Source organism: Naegleria gruberi (assembly GCF_000004985.1).
Source record: "Naegleria gruberi genomic scaffold NAEGRscaffold_48, whole genome shotgun sequence".
Taxonomy (NCBI): domain Eukaryota; phylum Heterolobosea; class Eutetramitea; order Acrasida; family Naegleriidae; genus Naegleria; species Naegleria gruberi.
The window spans coordinates 1-19752 of record NW_003163279.1 but is presented as its reverse complement, the minus strand read 5'-3'; the positions used below and the strand labels follow the sequence as shown (position 1 = coordinate 19752).

The window sequence follows — 19752 nt, the reverse complement described above, 5'->3', positions numbered from 1 at the left end:
TTGGATGCTTGTTGCTGTGATCATTGTTTTACTCCGATTTTAAATATTGTAATAATTGCACTATTTTCCTTTATTCAATCGGCTGACAACCGAGCATGTTAGAACGAGATTTTCTTCTAATTTCAATTATTTGATGATGATGTTATTATTTTTAATATTATTCCATTTCTTGACCAAAATGATATGATAAGATTTGCTTCTGTTTGTTCATTATGGAGACAATTATGTTTCTCTCCGAATGCTCGTAAAGAATTTAAGACATATTATTACTACATTTTAACTAAACTTAATTATACAATGAAGCTACCTATTGGTGATTTACCATTATTATTTACAGATTTTGATATACAACACGATATAACAAAATCCCAGTTCAAATCTATTATTCAATCTCCAAAAGTAACAAGTTTTAAAACTGTAAATTTTTATAGTTCTGCTTTTAAAGGGAATTATTATTCAAATATTAGAAGTCTTGAGATTACTTGTGTTAAGTTAACTAATAATGATGTTTTATTAGTGATGAAGTGTTTAACAGAACTAAAAAACTTGAAGTTGAGTTCAAATAGGCTAAAGCAAGTTGATTTAAATTGGTTTCAGACACTTGGGAGCCTTTCTATTCGTAATCCTATTAACGATAACAATGTAAAACAAATACTTAAGCCTAATTCCATTTCTAATTTAAAAGAGCTTGAATTATCTATTCACGAAAACAAAACGAAACATAATGTTGATTTTGATGCAACATTGTTCCCGAATTTAACATCACTATCTCTAGACGGATTATTGTTACATGAAAAAACGATTACGTCAATTCTCAATTCTGGCATTAATTTCAAAACCTTCCAATACTATCCGACTGAGAATTTAGGAACAGAAATCGACGAACTAATATGTAAATATTTTTCAAAACAAACATTACTTGAAAATTTTGTCATAGGGGAATCAGGGGCTGCTTTCAAATATTTAAATGGTAACAATTTAAAACAATTAACCGTCTTTGATATTCAGAACATCTCATCAACAAAAGATTTTCCATTAATGGAAAATCTATTAACTTGTACTCTTCGTAATAATAGATATAACAACTACACACCATCAAATTTTTATCAATTCCAACAATTTTGCAACTCTGTTCCTAATTTAACTTCTCTCAATATTTACATTCAATTATCATGTTCATTGGAGCCACTAACATGTCTATCAAATTTAAAACATTTACTTATTATTTACTTTAATATAAATGATATTAAATTTATATCCAAAATAAGATCTCTAGAATCATTGGAACTAAGTGATCAGATTGATAACATGGGCATTCATTATATTTCTAAAGGAGAATTGTTAAATTTGAAAAAATTAAGAATTACACATTGGGCAAATATTGAGACCATGAAAATGTTTGATGATGGTAATTTGAAAAATGTTAGGCATTTGAGAATTTATTTTTTGGTTGATGCCTTGGACTGTATTTTGAATAGCTCATTTATGAAACAAATAAGAGTTTTGGATATTGCAGCTACCAATGGAATAGAATTTGACACGCTCGTTTCTTGGTTAAGGGAATTGAATTTAAGAGAAATTGTTGTTTCTTGTTACATAACCCGTAAACAAAGAAAAACACTTGTTGAATTATGTAGGGGTAAACGAATAAGGCTCATCTTAATGGAGAATTAAAGAAAAGGGGTTTTGTGTTGCTTTATTCAAGGCTTCCTCAATTTCTTCAAAAAATCTTTGTGGACACGAGGAAGGAGGTTTGTTGGAGAAGTATACTTGAGAGGATGTTAATTGCATTAGATTACATTCTTTGACAACATATTCCAATCATTCAATTCAAATATAAATTCAACTTGTGAAATATCTTCATGCAAAATCGAATAGGAAAATTTGTTTTTCGAAACCCAAGTTCGATTTAAACTCTCCTTGACTGACATGCTAGTCTTTACAACTCTGTTTGTTCCATCATTTGTGAAAAGATTGTTGGTGAACTATTTCACGAAGGCTGAAATTCACAAGAGTTGAGTAAAAATTTCACACACACTTGACATACCATCAGAAAAACCGTTTGAATCGTTACTCTTGATATTCTTTGCATATATTTCAAACTCTAATTTTATAATAATTTGAATGTTGTGGAACTTAATGATTACAATAAAAACTAATTTACAAAAAGCATTCTAAATAATTTCACTATTTAGATCTTGGTTCGTTTTTAGTTCCAAACAACAATCATTTTCACATGAAAAGAAATCCGAACAATAACATAATTCAGTCAATTCATGATCAGATTCACTACCAGATGCAGTTGGCCAAAATGGTCTATTTGGAATTAATGAACCAGAGGAGGAATGAATATTAGTTTCGTTCTTTTCTTGTTGGTTTAAACTGCGAACTGAGATGAAATCAGAAACCATCTTGGTTGGAAAACTTGTTTGAATATTATCTAGAATAGCAATTGTTTGGTCCCTTTCTAGTTCCAATTGGGATGATGTTAATGCATCACCGTCATTAACATCATCACTTAATAAAAATGATTCTTCTTTTGTTTCGTTAGAATTCTCATTGACTTGAGCAGTGTTTGGAACTGCAATTATATTATCGTTATGAGAATTCATTATTACATCATCGTCATCATCTTCATTTCTCTTTCTTTTCTTGGTGGCCTTTTTGGTTGACTTGTTTGTGGTTGACTTCTTGGAGGCCTTCTTACTTTTCTTTGAGCTCTTCTTTTCATTGTTTTCTTCAACACGGACAGTTGACTTCTTGTTGGTGACCTTCTTACTTGTCTTTGGAGTATTCTTACCATCTTTTGGATCGAAAAGACTGCTTATAATATGATCTACAACAATCACGTCCACTCCCATATCATGATGCAAAATCCATCCAGATTTGGTTACTTCTTGATTGTTAGCAGCTTCAAGTTGACTTGCAACAATGGTGAATTCAGTGGTACCTCCCTCACCACCCTTTTGATTACATTTATATACAATAGTGTTTCCTGATAGCCACCAAAAGTGGGAAGTAGGTTCATTTGCATTTTGATAACCCGGACTTTCTACGAAATAAAAGGTAGAAAAAACTGTTCTGTTAGGAGTAATTCCGACCTTTCTCCTTCTGACTTGTTTTGTAATACCTTCATCATCAATAAACAGGGCCAAATTACAAGTCAAATTATCAATTTTCTCGTTAGGTTCAATATTCTTGCAGTTTTGAAGAGCGCGATCAACCAACTCTTTATAATAATTGGAAGGGTTATCGTTGTAATTGCTGTCCAAGGACAATTTTCCAAGATTATACACCACAGCTTTAACTTCCAAGTTGTTGTTTGACGATTGGGCCATCATGACGAGTATTTTTTAATATTTTTTTTAGATTAATTGAAGCCATCAACATGCGCGAAACTAGCGGCGCGAGAAAAAAATTATTTTTAGAACGCGATTACAAATAATTTATTTGTTTTGTACTAACCGAGTGTATCTTTACTCTACAAGGACTCTTCCAAAACTTTAGAATCTTCATCCTCCATTTCATTGGCCCAATTTAAAGTGTCTCCAACCTTGACAGGTTCTTGTTCATGTTGTTCATTACTATCACGGTGATGATCCTGTTCAATAAATGATCCGAATGAATTTGTAAATAATTTCTTATCAACATCTTGGGCTTTGATATTCTTTGCATTATTTCCTGCATGTACAATACGAGAAAGAACATCTTCCTTTTCTTCTTGTTGATATGATGATTTACCCTTAACACTTGTCCATTCATCTTCATCAATTGGAGAATTGGATTGATTGTTTGACTTGAATTTTCTATATCTCTTAATTTCTTCCTTTCTTTCCTTCTCTTCTTGTTCAATAATCTTTTCCTTTAACTTTCTCAATTTCTCAGGATCAGTAACAACTTCACTCAATAAAATTGATGGCCTCTTAGATTGAGTACCCAATGTAACAATAACTGAACGGTTAGGTTCTGCATCAACTGAAACTGAACTAAATTTGTAATGTTCTGCTAATTCATGAAGTAAAGCTCTACGTTCTCTCTTCATTGGTGTAAATTGTTTAGATGCTCTCTTGTTATCAGATGTTAACAAGACATCAAATTCAAATTCCCAATTTTTGATAATGTGCAAATTTCTTCTTGCAAAATCAGTAAGTTCATTTGTATATTCTGGCAATTCAAACTTATCATAATCAATTTGGAATGCTTCAGCAAGTTGTTTAACTCTTTGAATCTTTCTACATTCTTCATCACAGTCAAGGAAAATAACATCAGACTCCTCTCTGCTCTTACCATCACAAGTTCTCTTTTCAAACTTTCTACCACATTTACAATAAACTTCAACTTGAGCATTACATTTCATACACTTGATTTGATTTGGGTGACATTTCAAAGTACAGAAATGTCCACATTTCAAAATACTTCTACATTGTTGATAACAACCATTCTTTTTGATATACTCATCGATACCTTCCTCTTCTTCTTGACTTGTTGTTTTAACCCATTGTGAAATCTTGTGTCCAATACATTTTCCATAGTGACAAACTCTATCACAACAATGTTGACCACATGGTAAAAGTTTCTTACAAGTTTGATTACAACTATAGGTTCTATAAATTGTTGAATCATCTTCACCCTTCTTGATATCAAATAAATTATATTCACGATGAGCAATTGAAGTATTCAAATGACTATAAGTATGACATGAAACTCCTTGTTGTAAATTGGAATGTCCACAATAACATTCAACATTAATTATTTCCTTACAAGGTTCACAAGGACCTTGATGACAAGGATTTGGGCAAGTATGTTTTCTACAAGAAAGTAATTTTCCACAAACTCTTCCACAAGATGCACCATTCTTATAATTTGGATCATTACACTTGATAGAATAGAATGTTTCCTTTCCACAATGACATTTAACATCTCTAGTGAGATCACATTCTTTACATGGACCAGGGTGACAGAAATCAGTACAAGGATGAGGACAAGATCTAACTTTACCACATAAACCTCCACATGAATGAGGAATAACTTCCAAATTAACCTTTGGATTTGCAATCTTTCCACAAAAACATAAATAATCTGTTGGAATATTTACAATTTTTGCAGAATTACAACCTGGACATTTCCAATGATTTCTATCTTCAGTTTCAACTTTTTCTGAAACCCATCGTTTGATACATTGTAAATGGAAAACTCTATAACAATCAGTACAAGACCAAGTATGATGTTGTCTTAAAATGTTATCACTACAAACCATACAGTCATAAGTTTGTTTTGTCAATTGATACATAATTTTGTCTTGCAATGGTAATGCTTCAACTTCCTCTTCAGTCAATTTGGCTGCTTTCAATTTATCATAAACAGTTCTTGTTGTCTTGGTAGAGAAGGCACCAGCATTTGAAAAAGAATGAGACCAAAACATATCTTCATCATTATCATGATGTTTCTTCTTATTCTTCTTTTTAGAATCCTTTTTTTGTTCCGAATCTTGTTTTTCAACTTTTGGTTTGTTATTCTTCTTCTTTTTCTTATTGTTATTAGAAGAGGAAGCACTTGTTGCAGTACTATTACTCACATCACTTGCTGTTGTACTGATGGTATCAGAATTATCATCAGCAACAATTGGTTTAACAAAAGTTTTAGCATGAGGATGATTTTGGAATTTTTGTCTTCTCTTTGAAACTGCAGAACCATCAGTAGAAGATGTTACTTGTTGTTGAATTGGTGATGATACAGTATTTCCTTCTTCTTGTTGCTGATCATTGATAGGAGTTGTAGTGGCTGATGGCTTTGGTTTTCTAGCACTACGTGGTGGTCTATTATTTACACTAGTGGTGTTGGAAGAAAAGGCATTGGAGGCTGATGAATTATTGTTGGAACTATCTACAACAGATGAAGTGGTGGCTGATTCATGACTCGACTTTTTAAAGGCTTGTTTGTTATTTCTCTTAGGTTTAGTAGAAGAGGATGATGATGATGGTGTTGAATTAGATTCTTGACCTTGTGGTGGTTGTTGATTAGATTCATCAATGACTTGTTGATGATTTGGTTTGTTCTTAGCAAAAGGCTTCTTCTTTAAAGGCTTTTCTTGAGAATGTGTTTGATTGTTTTCATTCACATTTCCACTGCTACTAGTAGTAGTTGATGATTCTGATGATTGAACCATTCCATTGTTATTATTATTATTATTATTTGGAATCTTGTTGAATGGCTTTCTAGAATGTTTCTTCTTAGGAGCTTGTTCAGCTGATGAACCTGATGTCTCGGAAAAAGTAAAAGGCTTTGCATTGATATTTAAAGAAGCTGCTTGTTGCTTATTCTTTTGATGATGGTGATGATGACCACCACAACATTCATCATGTTGATTATTAGCTTCATTGGATTGAGATGACATTTTTTCTCTCTGCTTCTTTTTCGATAGGCTTCAAGAAATTGCTTGGATATTAAAGTTGTCCATCTGTTCAACCTCAGAAAAGAGAAAAGTATTTTTAGTTTCATCTCTGAGGTTGAACTTGTTGAATGCGAGTAAGGTTTTGAATTATGAACCTTGTATTATTAGTACTGAGTTGTAGTATTATCTATTGAATATTATAATCTTTACAATATTTTTTTAAATGGTTCAAAAATGGATAAAACTATTACATATTAATACTATTAAAAATACATCAATTTCGTTTCCTATCAAAAAAACAGCAACAACCATATCATATTCATCATCTACATTAACAATTTTCTGCTGCAGTAAAACTTCAATCTCCATTAAAATTACAAACGTCAAATGACAATAAAAAAATGACAGATTCTAACATTTCCTATCAAGACAATCATGATTGTATTAAATTCGATGAATTAATTAATATTGAATATGATTTGGATTTACTATTAAAATGTTTCAAATCAAATGATAGAAATTTTGACAATTTCAATTCAAGAATTTACAATCAACTAACTTGTCTCCAATTTAAACATTATCAACAACAACAGCAACAACAAAATACAACAAATTTAATAACAAATACAACGAGTACTCCTAATAATACTATTACTGCTTCAACTTCTAATACAACAACATCTATTACTAACTCTAATTTCAATCATCAAAAAGAAGAGGAAGAACAATTAGCTTCATGTCTATCACCATTATCATTGGATGCATCTTCATCATCAAATCATTATGAAAATATGAGTGATGATGGAAATGTTTTTCATTCCGATCATCATTATACAAATAATCAAATTCTTCATCAGGACGCTAAAAATAGTTTTAAATCCCATCATCATGATAATCATTATAATAATACTTCTAATATTGGTAATCAGCATCAAAATCATCATCGCTTTTATAATGACATTATGGGAGAAGAAGATTCCAATGAAGAATACTCTGATCATTATGTAGATAATAGTAGTAGTAGTAGTATTAGTATTTTAGATTTTTCATTAACACAATTGAGTAAATTCTTTAGAAATATTAGAGATGGAACATTACAAGATTTTACAAATAATAACAATTCTAATAATTCTACTAATGATAATTCTAATAATAATATTTCTTCTTCTTCTTCTTCTAATAATAATAATAGCAACAATATATTAAAATGTTTATTATTATTTGTTAGAGATTCATTTAATAAAAATGTATCTACAACAAGTCATTTAACATTTGGATATAATGCATTACATTTGGCATGTCAATATGGACATTTAAATATAGTAGAAGAATTAATAAGTATATTTAAAGATAATTTTCCAAATATATCCATATTAGAATATTTAATGTTAAAATCCAATTCAATACATGAAATGTCACCATTAATGATAGCATGTAGATATGGACATTTTGATATTGTAAAATATTTTGTACAAACTTATCCAAAATTATCACTTTTAAAAAGTAAAAGTGGAAAATTACCTTTACAAATTTCACTTTATTCTGGAAATGATTGTTTGGAAATTGTAAGATTATTCATTCCACAATTGACTAAATTTTCATCACTCAATTTACAACAACAAATTGAATTATTATTAAATTCAAATGATTGTAATGGTGATAATTTATTAATTATTGCATCAAAAGAGAACAAAATGGATGTTTTTGAATATTTAATTTCTTTATATAGAAATAATAATATTGATTTGTTAGTTTCCATTTTAACTCATAAAAATATATATGGAAATGATGCTTTATATTGGAGTTATAGAAATCAACATTTTGAATTGGCAAATTATTTAAGAGATGAAATGATTAACATGTTAAATATTTGTAAAAAGAATACTTTAAATAATATTGAATTATTTACTAATAATAATAATAATAATAATAATAATAATAATACTACTACTACTATAAATGGAAATATATCTAATAATAATAGCAACAATAATATAGAAAATAATATTGAATATAATACAATTAATGAAGATATTGATATACAAAAGAATACTAATGAAATGAAATTATTAAATTCACTCATTGATCATTTCATGCAATGTATTGAACAAAATGATGTATTGACGTGTGACATTTTAATGGAGAAGATTGGTAGATTTTTATTAAAAACAACATCATGTCAAGAATGGAAATATACACCACTTCACATTGCATGTCAAACTGTCAATAGAGAAATATTTTATTATTTAATTGATAATTTTGAAAGATTATTTGGAAAAGATCAATTAAAAGATTGGATTAATCAAACAACAAATATTAATCAATGGACACCTTTAAATTTACTTTGTAAACATAGTGGTCAATTATTAACTAAATTTATTACACCATCCATAAATAATTCCATAAATAGTAAATTAATATTAAATGAACAATCTAATGCATATGATATGATGAAATTATTATTAGAAAAAGGAGCAGATTATTCAATTGTAAATATTTCCAATAATAGACCTATTCATACATTAGCAATTTATCATGGAAATATTAAAATGGTAAAATTATTAATTGAATATGGTGAAGATGTTAATATTAGACATACTTCTTTAAATGGTAATACACCATTACATTTATCAATTTTATCAGGTCATTTAGAATTAGTCATTTCATTAATTAATGACATGTTGGCAGATGAAACTTTATTTAATTTTAGTAATGAAAATCCAAGAGATTTGGCTTTTAAAATTAATAATGAAGATGTTTGTAGATTTTTAAAGAATAATACTCAATCTTTATTATATGTCATTAATCAAAATAATAATCAAAATAATCATCATACTACCTCTACTACTATTACTAATTTATCTACAACTACTACTACTTCTACAACTACTAGCAATACATTGGATTATAATTTAACAAGTCAACAGCTGAATAATAATTTAACATTACAACAATTATGTGTTCCATATTTTATTAGACATGTAAAGAAGGATAATTACATTCTCGTCCAACAATTAATTAAATTAAATCCAAATTATTTAAATTGTGTTGAAGATGATGAATGGAGATATAGTTGTTTTCATTGGATTGCTCAGAAGGGTTGTTATCAAACAGCACAAATTTTAATTAAATTTGCACAAGAACAATTTTCACCACAAATAGTTAAACATTTAATTAATAGAAAATCATTGAGAACTAAATGGACACCACTTGGTTTATCTGCTAAATATAATCATTCACATGTTGCTAAATTATTATTACAAGCAGGAAGTGTCATGTCTCTCACAACTACAAGTGGTAATAGACCTATTCATTCAGCTGCATTTTATAATAGTTTGGAAGTATTGAAATTGTTAGTTGAATTTGGTGGAGAAGATGTTAATGTTCAAGATAGTAAAGATCAATTTACACCACTCATGATGGCATCTCAGGAAGGTCATATTGATGCTGTCAGATATTTACTTTCACGTGGTGCGGATGTTTCCATAAAAAGTAAAGAAGGAGATACAGCATTATATTGGGCCTATGAAAAAGGTCATTCACAAATAGTTGAATTATTTATTAGAGAATTAGAGAGAAAGAATATTAGAGAACCATTGAATCAATTCTTTTTCAAAGCTGTTAAAAAGAATGATTTATTCACTGTTGAAAATATGATTATGAAAAATAGAGAATATTTAGTAATACGTGAACCTGATGAGTGGTCCTATTCACCACTTCATTGGTGTTCACAGAAAGGACATACTCAAATGGCACAATTTCTAATTGAAATGATTGATTTGTATTATCCTAATCAATCTCAAGATTTAATTAATGCTAGGGGAACTAAAATTAATTGGACACCTATTGGTTTGGCATGTCGATATAATAATTTGGAAATTGCCAAATTATTAGTAAAGAAAAAGGCAGATTTTACCATACCAACCAAGAATGGTAATAGACCTATTCATAATGCATCATTTACTGGTCATTTAGATGTTGTTAAATTTTTATTATCATGTGGTGAATCTGCCAATGTTAGAGATGCTAAATATGGTTATACTCCATTAATGTGTGCATCTAAAAAGGGACATTTTGATTTGGTTAAATTACTAGTAGAACAATATCATGCTGATGTTCATTCCATTAATTTAAATGGTAAAAATGCATTACAATTAGCATTGGATCATCAACATGATTCAATTGTTAAATATTTAAGAGATCCACCATTATTAACTTCTATTTCACCTTCTAATAATAGTAATTTAATATCTACCAATAATAATAACTCTAATATCATACTATTAAATAATGATAATAGTAATAATATTGATAATAATAATTATGCAAGAAAAACTCTATTACTATTTATAACAGCTACTTGTATGAATGGAAAGAATACAACAATTAAGAAAAAGATTAAATTAAATAATATATTAAATGCTATGGAGCTTAAAACAGCAATTCATAATTCTATTTATGGTAATATTGTAAAGAATGAAAATATTTATTATTATTATGATGAACAATGTCAAACATTACTTGATTTAGATAATGATTCATTTGAATTTTTAAAAGAATATCCAAATTTAAATAGAATTATTGTAAAACAAACATTAAATAATCAATATTCAAGTAATAATAATACAATTCCATTTGTAGAATTAACAAAAACACAAGAAATTGATTTGGAAGCACAATTTAATTCAATGTCATTATCATCATCATCACTTATGGATAATCAATTATTTAACAAATTAGATGAAGAATTGGGTTATCAACCATTGAATGAAATTGTAAAACCTCAACAACAACAACAACAATTAATTAATTCAACAAGTTTAATTCAAAACAAGTATCAATTAATTAGACCATTAAAATTATTTAATCAACATCAACAATTACACACTTATCAATTTAATAATAATAGTAATAATAATACTATTAATAATTATTCCAATAATAGTAGTAATAATAATGAATTATCATTTAATAGTGAATCACATTTATTTAAAGATTTAACAAGTAATCAAAATGTTGTTATTAAAATGTATTCAAAATTAGATTTAAATACATTTATTCAATATATGATTAAATTAAGTAATAAGAAACATATACTTCCAATTTTGGATGGATTTGAATGGTTTTCACCAATTAATGGAAGACAATTTTGTATTGTAACTGAATATCAATCTAATATGATTGATTTACATCAACTTATTACTAATTTAAGAAAACCAATTTCACACAGATTATTAAAATCAATTACAAAACGTTTATTTGAAATTGTTTCACATCAATATCATGGAAATTTAAAGTTGACTAATATTTTAATTTCCATAAATAATGATCAAGTTGATAGAATGGTTTTAACTGATTTGAAAATTAATGCCAAATCAAATAATACTCATGAAGATTATCTTAATATGGCATGTATTATTTATAGATTATTATCTTTTGATTTGGAAAGTGATATTTTACTCTTCTTATCATGTAGTTCAACATTTAAGAATACTATCATTTCAAAGATTGCTAATCAATACGGTTATCAGAGTCCAAGTTTACAACAACTTATTCATATTTTATTTACCATATTTGAACCAATTATGAAGAAGGATGAAGATAGGAGTAGCAATAATAATACACTTTCTAATAGTAATGCTAATACTAATTTATATTCACTTTCAATTGAACATGTTAACCAGTTATTTAATGACTATTTCAATAACCAAGAATAAAATTAAATATTAATCATATTTAAGAATAATATATTTTAATAATATCACACAATAAATAAAACAAGTTTAATAAAAATATTACTTTTTCTTAATATAAACAAATTGTTCAACAATAAATAAGGTATCAGAAGATAATTTACATGATGGAGATGATGATATTGGAGGACACGATCCATTGGCAGCCAAATTAATTGCAATGGTGTCAATTTCATTATTTGAATATTTAATATTGACGCAATTAACTCCAGAATTCATTTTTTCATTATTTCTGTATAAAACACCATAAATTGTAAATAAATCTTGACTAGAAGTAACATTTACCAAATTACCAATAGAATATTGTGGTGAATAAGAAAGAGTTTCAGTAAAGAAAGCATCTGGATCAGAATAATTATTTTGATTAAAATACTTGATAAAATCACTAGGGCATTGATTATTAGTAACAAGTTGATATTGAAACGAAATTCCATAATCATTGATAACTAAATAAATAATAGGAGCATGTAATGTACATTCTAAACAAGTAACATCAGTCTTGTCTCCTATAGCAATAGGAACAACATTAAATGTAAATGTTGAATTACTAGATTTACCACTTGTTTGTGGTGTTGCTATTAAATTAATAAATAAATTTGATGGTACAATACTTGTTATACTTGTTCGAAGACTATTATCTATTGTATTGCTGCTACTACTACTAGTTATTGTTGTTGATGATATTTCATGAGATAATGATGGTTGTATCATCATTATCGAAATGATCAATAAAATACATAATGAAAATGGATGAACCATCATGTTCCGAATATTCATGGATGATGAAGATAATTTAAAAGAATTAGCACCAAAATAATGATGACTATGATATAAAGATGATGATGATGTTTTTTCTTCTTCTTCTTGTTGTATTATTAAATTATCAAAGGCTGATGATGGTAAAAAAGAAAGCCTTTCTCTACAATTCTGCAACACCACACTAACATCACAACTTGTCATTTTTTTTTGAGCGGGAATGGAACACCATGACCACATAAGGCATATTATTTCCAAAAGTGAGTTTTGAAATGAGCACTTTGATGAACTATTGGAAACTCCAGTCCTTAATAAAACCTACACTCCAGTATTGGTATTGGGACAACTCCTGTTGTGAGCATTTACACTAAAACACACTTGATGAAAAGGTTGAAACAATTTTTAGATCATTTTGATAGGGCTCCACAAACAAGCTCTGTAATATTTCCACAGGGTTGTTACATTCCTTTCTCAAAGGATTACCCAATTGACCGGCACTATTACTTCCACATGAAAAAACTCTTCCCAACTTGGACAAGAATAAGGCATGTTTCTCTCCGAGTCTAATCTGTACAATCTGAGCATCATTATTGAAATCCTCAAATTCCCAAGGTATTAATAATACCTTAACGTGTCGTCTTAGACCACTCGACCAACTCACCATCGGTTAAGACATTATGTTTCCCCATTGATGACGGGGATTTTAAGATGACTTTTCAGGTCAATACACCAACAAAACCAACCTTTTGAGTAAGTTTGCTGCAGAGTATTGAATTAAACTCCTGATAGTGCATTTTATTTATTCTGTGGTTATTTTAAAGATGGGAATTCATAACCTAACTAAATCTTAACTAATCATAACAATATTCGTAACAACAATCGAAAGAAAATGGGAAAGAAGAAAACCAAACAACCATCATCATACACATCCGAATCATATGCAACTAGTTCTTCTGCTTATGACGATTCACAAATTAAAAAAGATTTGGAACAAACAAGAAATCAATCATTAACTCTAAAAGATCAATTAGATTCCATATTTGATCACTATGAAAAACAATCAGTGAAATTAATGCAAGTTGAAAAGGATTTAAATGACAAGGAAATTGAATTAAATAGGAAGGAATCTGATCTCGCTAAAAAAGAAGAAACATTGAAACAAGAAGAAGAAAGAATTAAAAAAGAATTTGAAGAAGAAACCAAAGAAATTGTCAAAGACTTGAAAGAACGTGAAGAAAGAATATTTAATTTGGAAACAAAATTATCACCAAGCACAACCATTGAAACTAAATTAGGAAAGAATCAAGTTGTAAAACTTAATGTTGGTGGTAAAATATTTGCCACAAATTTAGTAACTTTAAAAAGTGTTAACGATACATTCTTTACTGGTTATTTTAATGATTTATTTAATCCAACAGCAGAGGAAGATGATAATTCATTCTTTATTGATAGACCCAATGAACAATTTCATTTAATTTTAAATTATTTAAGAGGAATTGATATTTCATCTAAATTATCAAGTTTAAATGAACATGATTTGAATGATTTTATTGAGGAAATTGTTTATTATCAATTAACACCTATTTATGAAATATTACCTATAAATGGAAAGAAGATATTAAAATCAAAATATTCAATTGATTGTGGATATAAAGTTGAATTTGATGCAAAGTATTGTTCATCAAATATTCAAATGGACTCTTCCACTAGAGTTAGGGGAATACATATTTATAATGGACAACCTTATGCAGGTGTTTTAGGAACTAGCACCAATTTATTTAAAGTTAAATTAATTTCTAACTGCACTGATTTATATATTGGTTTTGCACCTCGAACTATGCAACTTGACCGTCTACACTATCCATCTGGTTACTTTTTAAATACCAGAAAAGGAGTTATATTTTCCAATGCCGGGTTTGGAATTAATTATTTTGGACGAAAAATTGAAGATGGTTCAATTATTGAATGTGAATTGAAGGATGGGAAAATATCGTACAAGATTAATGGTTCTCAAAATGGTACAGCATTTACTGGCGTACCAAATAATCCAGAATTATATCCTGCATTTTCCTTTAATCCTAATAATGGTCCTGTATTTGAATTCATTAATGACTAAAATGTTTTAAACATTGTTCATTCATTTATTAAACTCATTTTAATAAATCTTGTTAAAGTGTCAACAATTTGAAAAAAAAAGAAAAGCTGTAGTAGTATGAAGAATTGTAAAGAGGATTTACACTTTTTAAATCTAAAATTGAAATTACTTGTCTAAATATTATTCAAATGATAAACAACTGAAGGTACAATTTAAATATTAAATCATTTACCAAACATTAAAGATTTGAGAAAATCTTTGCTATGTTTTAATAAGCAGCACCATAAACTTTAAAGAGAGCTTGGAATAATGTTTTTGGAAGTGAAATTCCTTGTCGCCAATCTGCAAGCAACATGAAATATTCCAAAAAGTGAATCTCCACTAAATATAATTGCTAAAGAACTACAAATTACTAAAAATCCTTGATAATAACTATTTCCAATGATCCATTCACCTCTTTTTGGGAATATGAAGTGCTATTAACATGTTTGAATATTAATAGGAACAATATTACACCTCCACATAGTGTCACCAGTATTAATGAAAGATGTTTTTTGGAAATGTGAGGCGAAAAGTATGAATATATTCCCAATCCAATCAATTGAATGAATGTCAGTATGAATATGAATACAATGATCAAGAATAAACTATTCCTTTTTAAAATACTATCTTGTAGTAAATAGGTAAACAAGTACATTATTGAACAATATCCAAAAAATATTCCAAATCTAGCCCAATCAGAAATCATTGTAAATAAACAATCTCTCAACTTGATAGTAACATCATAGAGTTGATAAGATAGAAAAATAAATAATAAGGAAAACAGAATACTGTTCAATAGTGGAAATTCTTTCATTCCTCTTATTACTAAAATACTTTTAGCATTATCAGTCATTAATAAATGATGTTGAAGAAGATAAGTCTCCATTGTTACAACTCCAATAAATTGATAAAACTTCATATAGTAACTTCTTAGTAATGATGTTGAATTTCTCAAGTAAACATAGGCAATTATTGGAACACAACTAAAATAGGGATGAAATGAATTGTATACTGTTTTTGTTTGTGGGAAATAAATGTAACACCATATAGCTATCATGGTAGTGGTTAAAATAATTAGAACAGTAGAAATGATAATTCTATAGCTACTCTTATTGATATTATTCATTAATTCTTTCAAAGAATCAAAATTCAAAGCAAATAGCATTCCAAAAAATGCAGAGTAATGATCGAGATAAGTTCTGAAATAAAAATCATGATAATCCAAATTGGAATTCCACAAATATTGCTTCCACAAATCAAAAGGTCCTGCAAAAACTAAACGATACAGTGCAGGTGTTTCCCAAATAGCATAAATAATTAATAAATTAGCAATTAATTTGATTCGAATATAAAGGAAACTTTCATTCAAATGTTGTCCAATTCTCATCACAATAAATATCATTAGAAAATACATGGTATGAAGTGGTACAATATAATAGAGGAAATAACTATTTCCTGTAACTAGACAAAATGCAACAGCAGAGAAATTTAATCTCCACAACATTTGTAAAAATCTTTTTAAGGATAAATCTCCCTTACTATTATAAAAATATGAAAAATTCCCAAATCCTGACATCCAGACATAGCAACTAACAAATAACCTAATTGGAGCATAAATTTCTTGTACATTATAGTAGTGATAGAGTAGAAAAATAAGTTGCATCCATCCTTTCCACTCTTCTGATTGTTCTCTTGATAAAATTGTTACAACTGTTTCATCACTATTCCTTGTCAATGTTAAAATTCCACAAATTAAAGATGCAACACAAATTGAAATAAATAAATCCCTAGAATAGACCTTTTCAGTTGTTTCGAATAGGAGTGGATTTTTTGTATGACCTAAATAAACTAGTAATAAAATTACACCTAAAATTCCTAAATTTGTGATTAACACATTGAATTTTGAAAATAAATTACTATATAACTCCCTCAATGAAATACGGTGAAGTAGATGTTCATTATTCTTAGTAGTAACCATTGTTATACCACCATCACTCGATACATATGAAGAAAAAACACTTCTTCTATTCAAGTGTTGTTGTTGTTGTGTCGGAGGAAGTGCAACCTCATCTCTATCAGCAGTATCGGAATTTGCATGAAGATGATTACTATTTCCTTTTTCATATTCCTGTTTTTCTATTGATGATGATGATGATGTTGGTTGTTGTTGTTTTACTTCATAATGTTGTGATGATGATGGACAAAAGAATTGAAATGCCTGCACAAATACAAAGGAGAAAATCCAACTGGTGGCAAGTGTTATCATCACAGCAATTGTTTTTATGTGTGCATAAATATATGAGAGAGATGAAACCAAATTTGTTCGTTAGCCTTTGTGAGCAAACTGTGCGTCCATTTTTAAAATAAAATTGACAATGAATCTTTAAAAGTTATTAAATAGTGAATAGTATTAAGAAATGGGTTACTCTTTTTATCAATTTGTTTAGCGAAACAGAAAAAAAAATACATTAAATAATGAGAATACATCTCATCTCCTCAACATGCAAACAATAATTTATCGATTGACTCTACAATTTTCCAAATTATTTTCCATGACAATAGGTGACAAAAGTCATCATGATGATGACAATAATTTCTACAATCCATCATCGTCATTGTCTTCTTCTACCTCTAAATTACAAATTCTCATAACCATAGCAATTTCTATATTTTCAATTGTTACTACATTCTTCATGTTTGCTCAAGGAATTTTGAAATGGGAGGAAATACCATTCTGGGAGGAAATTAAATTTAAAAGAATTGCTGAAACTCATTCAAAAGTAGTTATATTACTATCAGATAGGGGCACTATTAACACCACCACCACATCATCATCACTACTAAACTCAGCCCAATTAATTCAACCCATACCTTTTAAATATTATTACAATGATACAGAGTACTTTGAAAAGTATTCATTGAAGAGACAAATTGATACAAATTCAAATATATTACAACTTGGTTCAATTTCAAAAACAATGATTGGAAAAGCACATTATGAGTGTTCGAAAAAACATTTAGATACTAGATTGGTGAAAGTATTTGGACCATTTAAGAGTGCAATGGAACATGTCTATTTTTTGAGAATTGAAAGTTTTGATAGATATGATTTGGATTCACCCTATTTTCAATTATTTCATGCAAGAATTGTAGAAAAGGAGAGTGAATACTATCCTACCATTGTAAATACTACAAATTTTGGGGATTATGATACTGGTATGGCAGTCTCTTTTACAAAATTTATTCCAATAGTGGAAACTAGACAATTTAATGAAAATATAAAACAATATGTCAATGAAATTGATGATATTGAACAAACACAATTGGATCGGGAAAATATTTTCATTGATATCAAACAATTTACTTCAAAAAGAAATAAGAGAGTTTATATTGGACAATTTTTTCTTCCAAGATTGAAAGGAGGAGAATTTCAAGTAGATATTAGAATGATGCACCATTGTTTCTCTGCTAAACAATATTCAAGTCCAAGTTTTGATTTTTCTGAAAGTTTTGGCATTCAAATTGCAAGAATTCCATTTAGTTTGGAAAGAAAAGAATCCATTTCATCATCATCTGATTCATTTGAATCACATAGAAATTATGTTATACAGGAATATGCCAAGTTTAAAACATTATTACAATTACAATTATTTGGAGACAATTTACAGGATCCCTACCAAAGACTTGCTAAAAAGATTTTTGATGAAAAATTTGGTTTGTGGATTAGATCTAGTTATGGAAATAATTGTGATAATATTATTTGTAAAATGCAAAATAATGATAATAATCAACAGTTACTATTTAATACAATTGGAACAAATCAAGTATATGTACCAATTCATGGATCAGACATGTCTACACATTCAGGAGAAGCATTAACTCATCCCTATTACATTTATAGTGCTCAGGAAGTACATAATTGTTTTCATGGTAAGAGGATTGCCTTCTTTGGAGATTCATCAGTGGATGAATTATTTTCTCGAATTCTCGATTGGTTAATAGAATATGATCCTTCAGTCTCTCAAAAATTTAAATTCCTCAGAGAATTTAATGGTAGAAAATTAAAAAAGGCTAATCTTAGATATTGTGTAGTGGAACATGACAAGTTTATTATAAAAAGTAGAGGACTAGCTCATGCATTCCCTGATCAAAAGTGGGGTGGAATTAAAAGTATTTTAGAATTGGAAGCAGCTAGGAATGAACTAACAAATATTGCTCTGGAATCAGATGTGGCAGTAATGACATTTACTTTTCATGAAATGGCTGGTCATTATGGTATTGGAGGATTTAAGACATTTGATACTCAGTGGATTTTTGATAGTTTTGCTCCCCTCGTTTCTCAATTCTTTAAATTGGTCAATGAATGGCATGTAAAGAATAGAAAATTAAGAATCTTATGGAGAGAGGTTGTACCATCACATGATCCAAGAGTGGGTCCAGAATTGATTTTTGCACTAACCAATACTATTATAAGAAGAGAAATTGCCAAGTATGAAGATTTTATTGAATATGTTCCATTGGAACAAACGACATTTTGGGGAAATTCATTTAAGGGAATACATACAGATGGTTTGCATAATGAGAAACGTATTGCAATGATGAATGCACAGATTTTATTGAATCATATGTGTAAGAAGAGGTAGAATCTATATATAGTAGATTGAACATGTTTCAATAATAATAATAAATTCAAGACATGGAGTAGCTACTTACAA

General features: G+C 28.5%; 5 protein-coding genes across 5 annotated transcripts; 2 read left to right on the top strand and 3 right to left on the bottom strand.

Moving 5' to 3' along the window:
• Positions 1–2174: 2174 nt before the first annotated feature.
• NAEGRDRAFT_51701 (uncharacterized protein) lies at positions 2175–3338 on the bottom strand (the record flags this gene model as incomplete). The annotated part of the gene is made up of 1 exon (XM_002673107.1): positions 2175–3338. One exon carries the CDS (start codon positions 3336–3338, stop codon positions 2175–2177), a length of 1164 nt encoding a protein of 387 aa, XP_002673153.1.
• Positions 3339–3481: 143 nt separating this feature from the next.
• Positions 3482–6394, bottom strand: NAEGRDRAFT_51700 (uncharacterized protein; the record flags this gene model as incomplete). The annotated part of the gene is made up of 1 exon (XM_002673106.1): positions 3482–6394. The coding sequence occupies one exon, from the start codon at positions 6392–6394 to the stop codon at positions 3482–3484; it is 2913 nt and encodes a 970-aa protein (XP_002673152.1).
• Positions 6395–12186: 5792 nt separating this feature from the next.
• Positions 12187–13104, bottom strand: NAEGRDRAFT_71616 (uncharacterized protein; the record flags this gene model as incomplete). The annotated part of the gene is made up of 1 exon (XM_002673105.1): positions 12187–13104. The coding sequence occupies one exon, from the start codon at positions 13102–13104 to the stop codon at positions 12187–12189; it is 918 nt and encodes a 305-aa protein (XP_002673151.1).
• A 685-nt stretch (positions 13105–13789) lies between these two features.
• On the top strand, positions 13790–15016 carry NAEGRDRAFT_51699 (uncharacterized protein; the record flags this gene model as incomplete). Its single annotated transcript, XM_002673175.1, has 1 exon — positions 13790–15016. The coding sequence occupies one exon, from the start codon at positions 13790–13792 to the stop codon at positions 15014–15016; it is 1227 nt and encodes a 408-aa protein (XP_002673221.1).
• Positions 15017–17498: 2482 nt separating this feature from the next.
• On the top strand, positions 17499–19740 carry NAEGRDRAFT_59024 (uncharacterized protein). The gene has a single exon (XM_002673174.1). It carries the CDS (start codon positions 17539–17541, stop codon positions 19678–19680), a length of 2142 nt encoding a protein of 713 aa, XP_002673220.1. The 5' UTR covers positions 17499–17538; the 3' UTR covers positions 19681–19740.
• The last annotated feature ends 12 nt before the right edge of the window (positions 19741–19752 follow it).

Coding starts and splice junctions, on each gene's coding strand:
- NAEGRDRAFT_59024 (XM_002673174.1), top strand. CDS start 17,539: ATGCAAACAATAATTTATCGATTGACTCTACAATTTTCCAAATTATTT.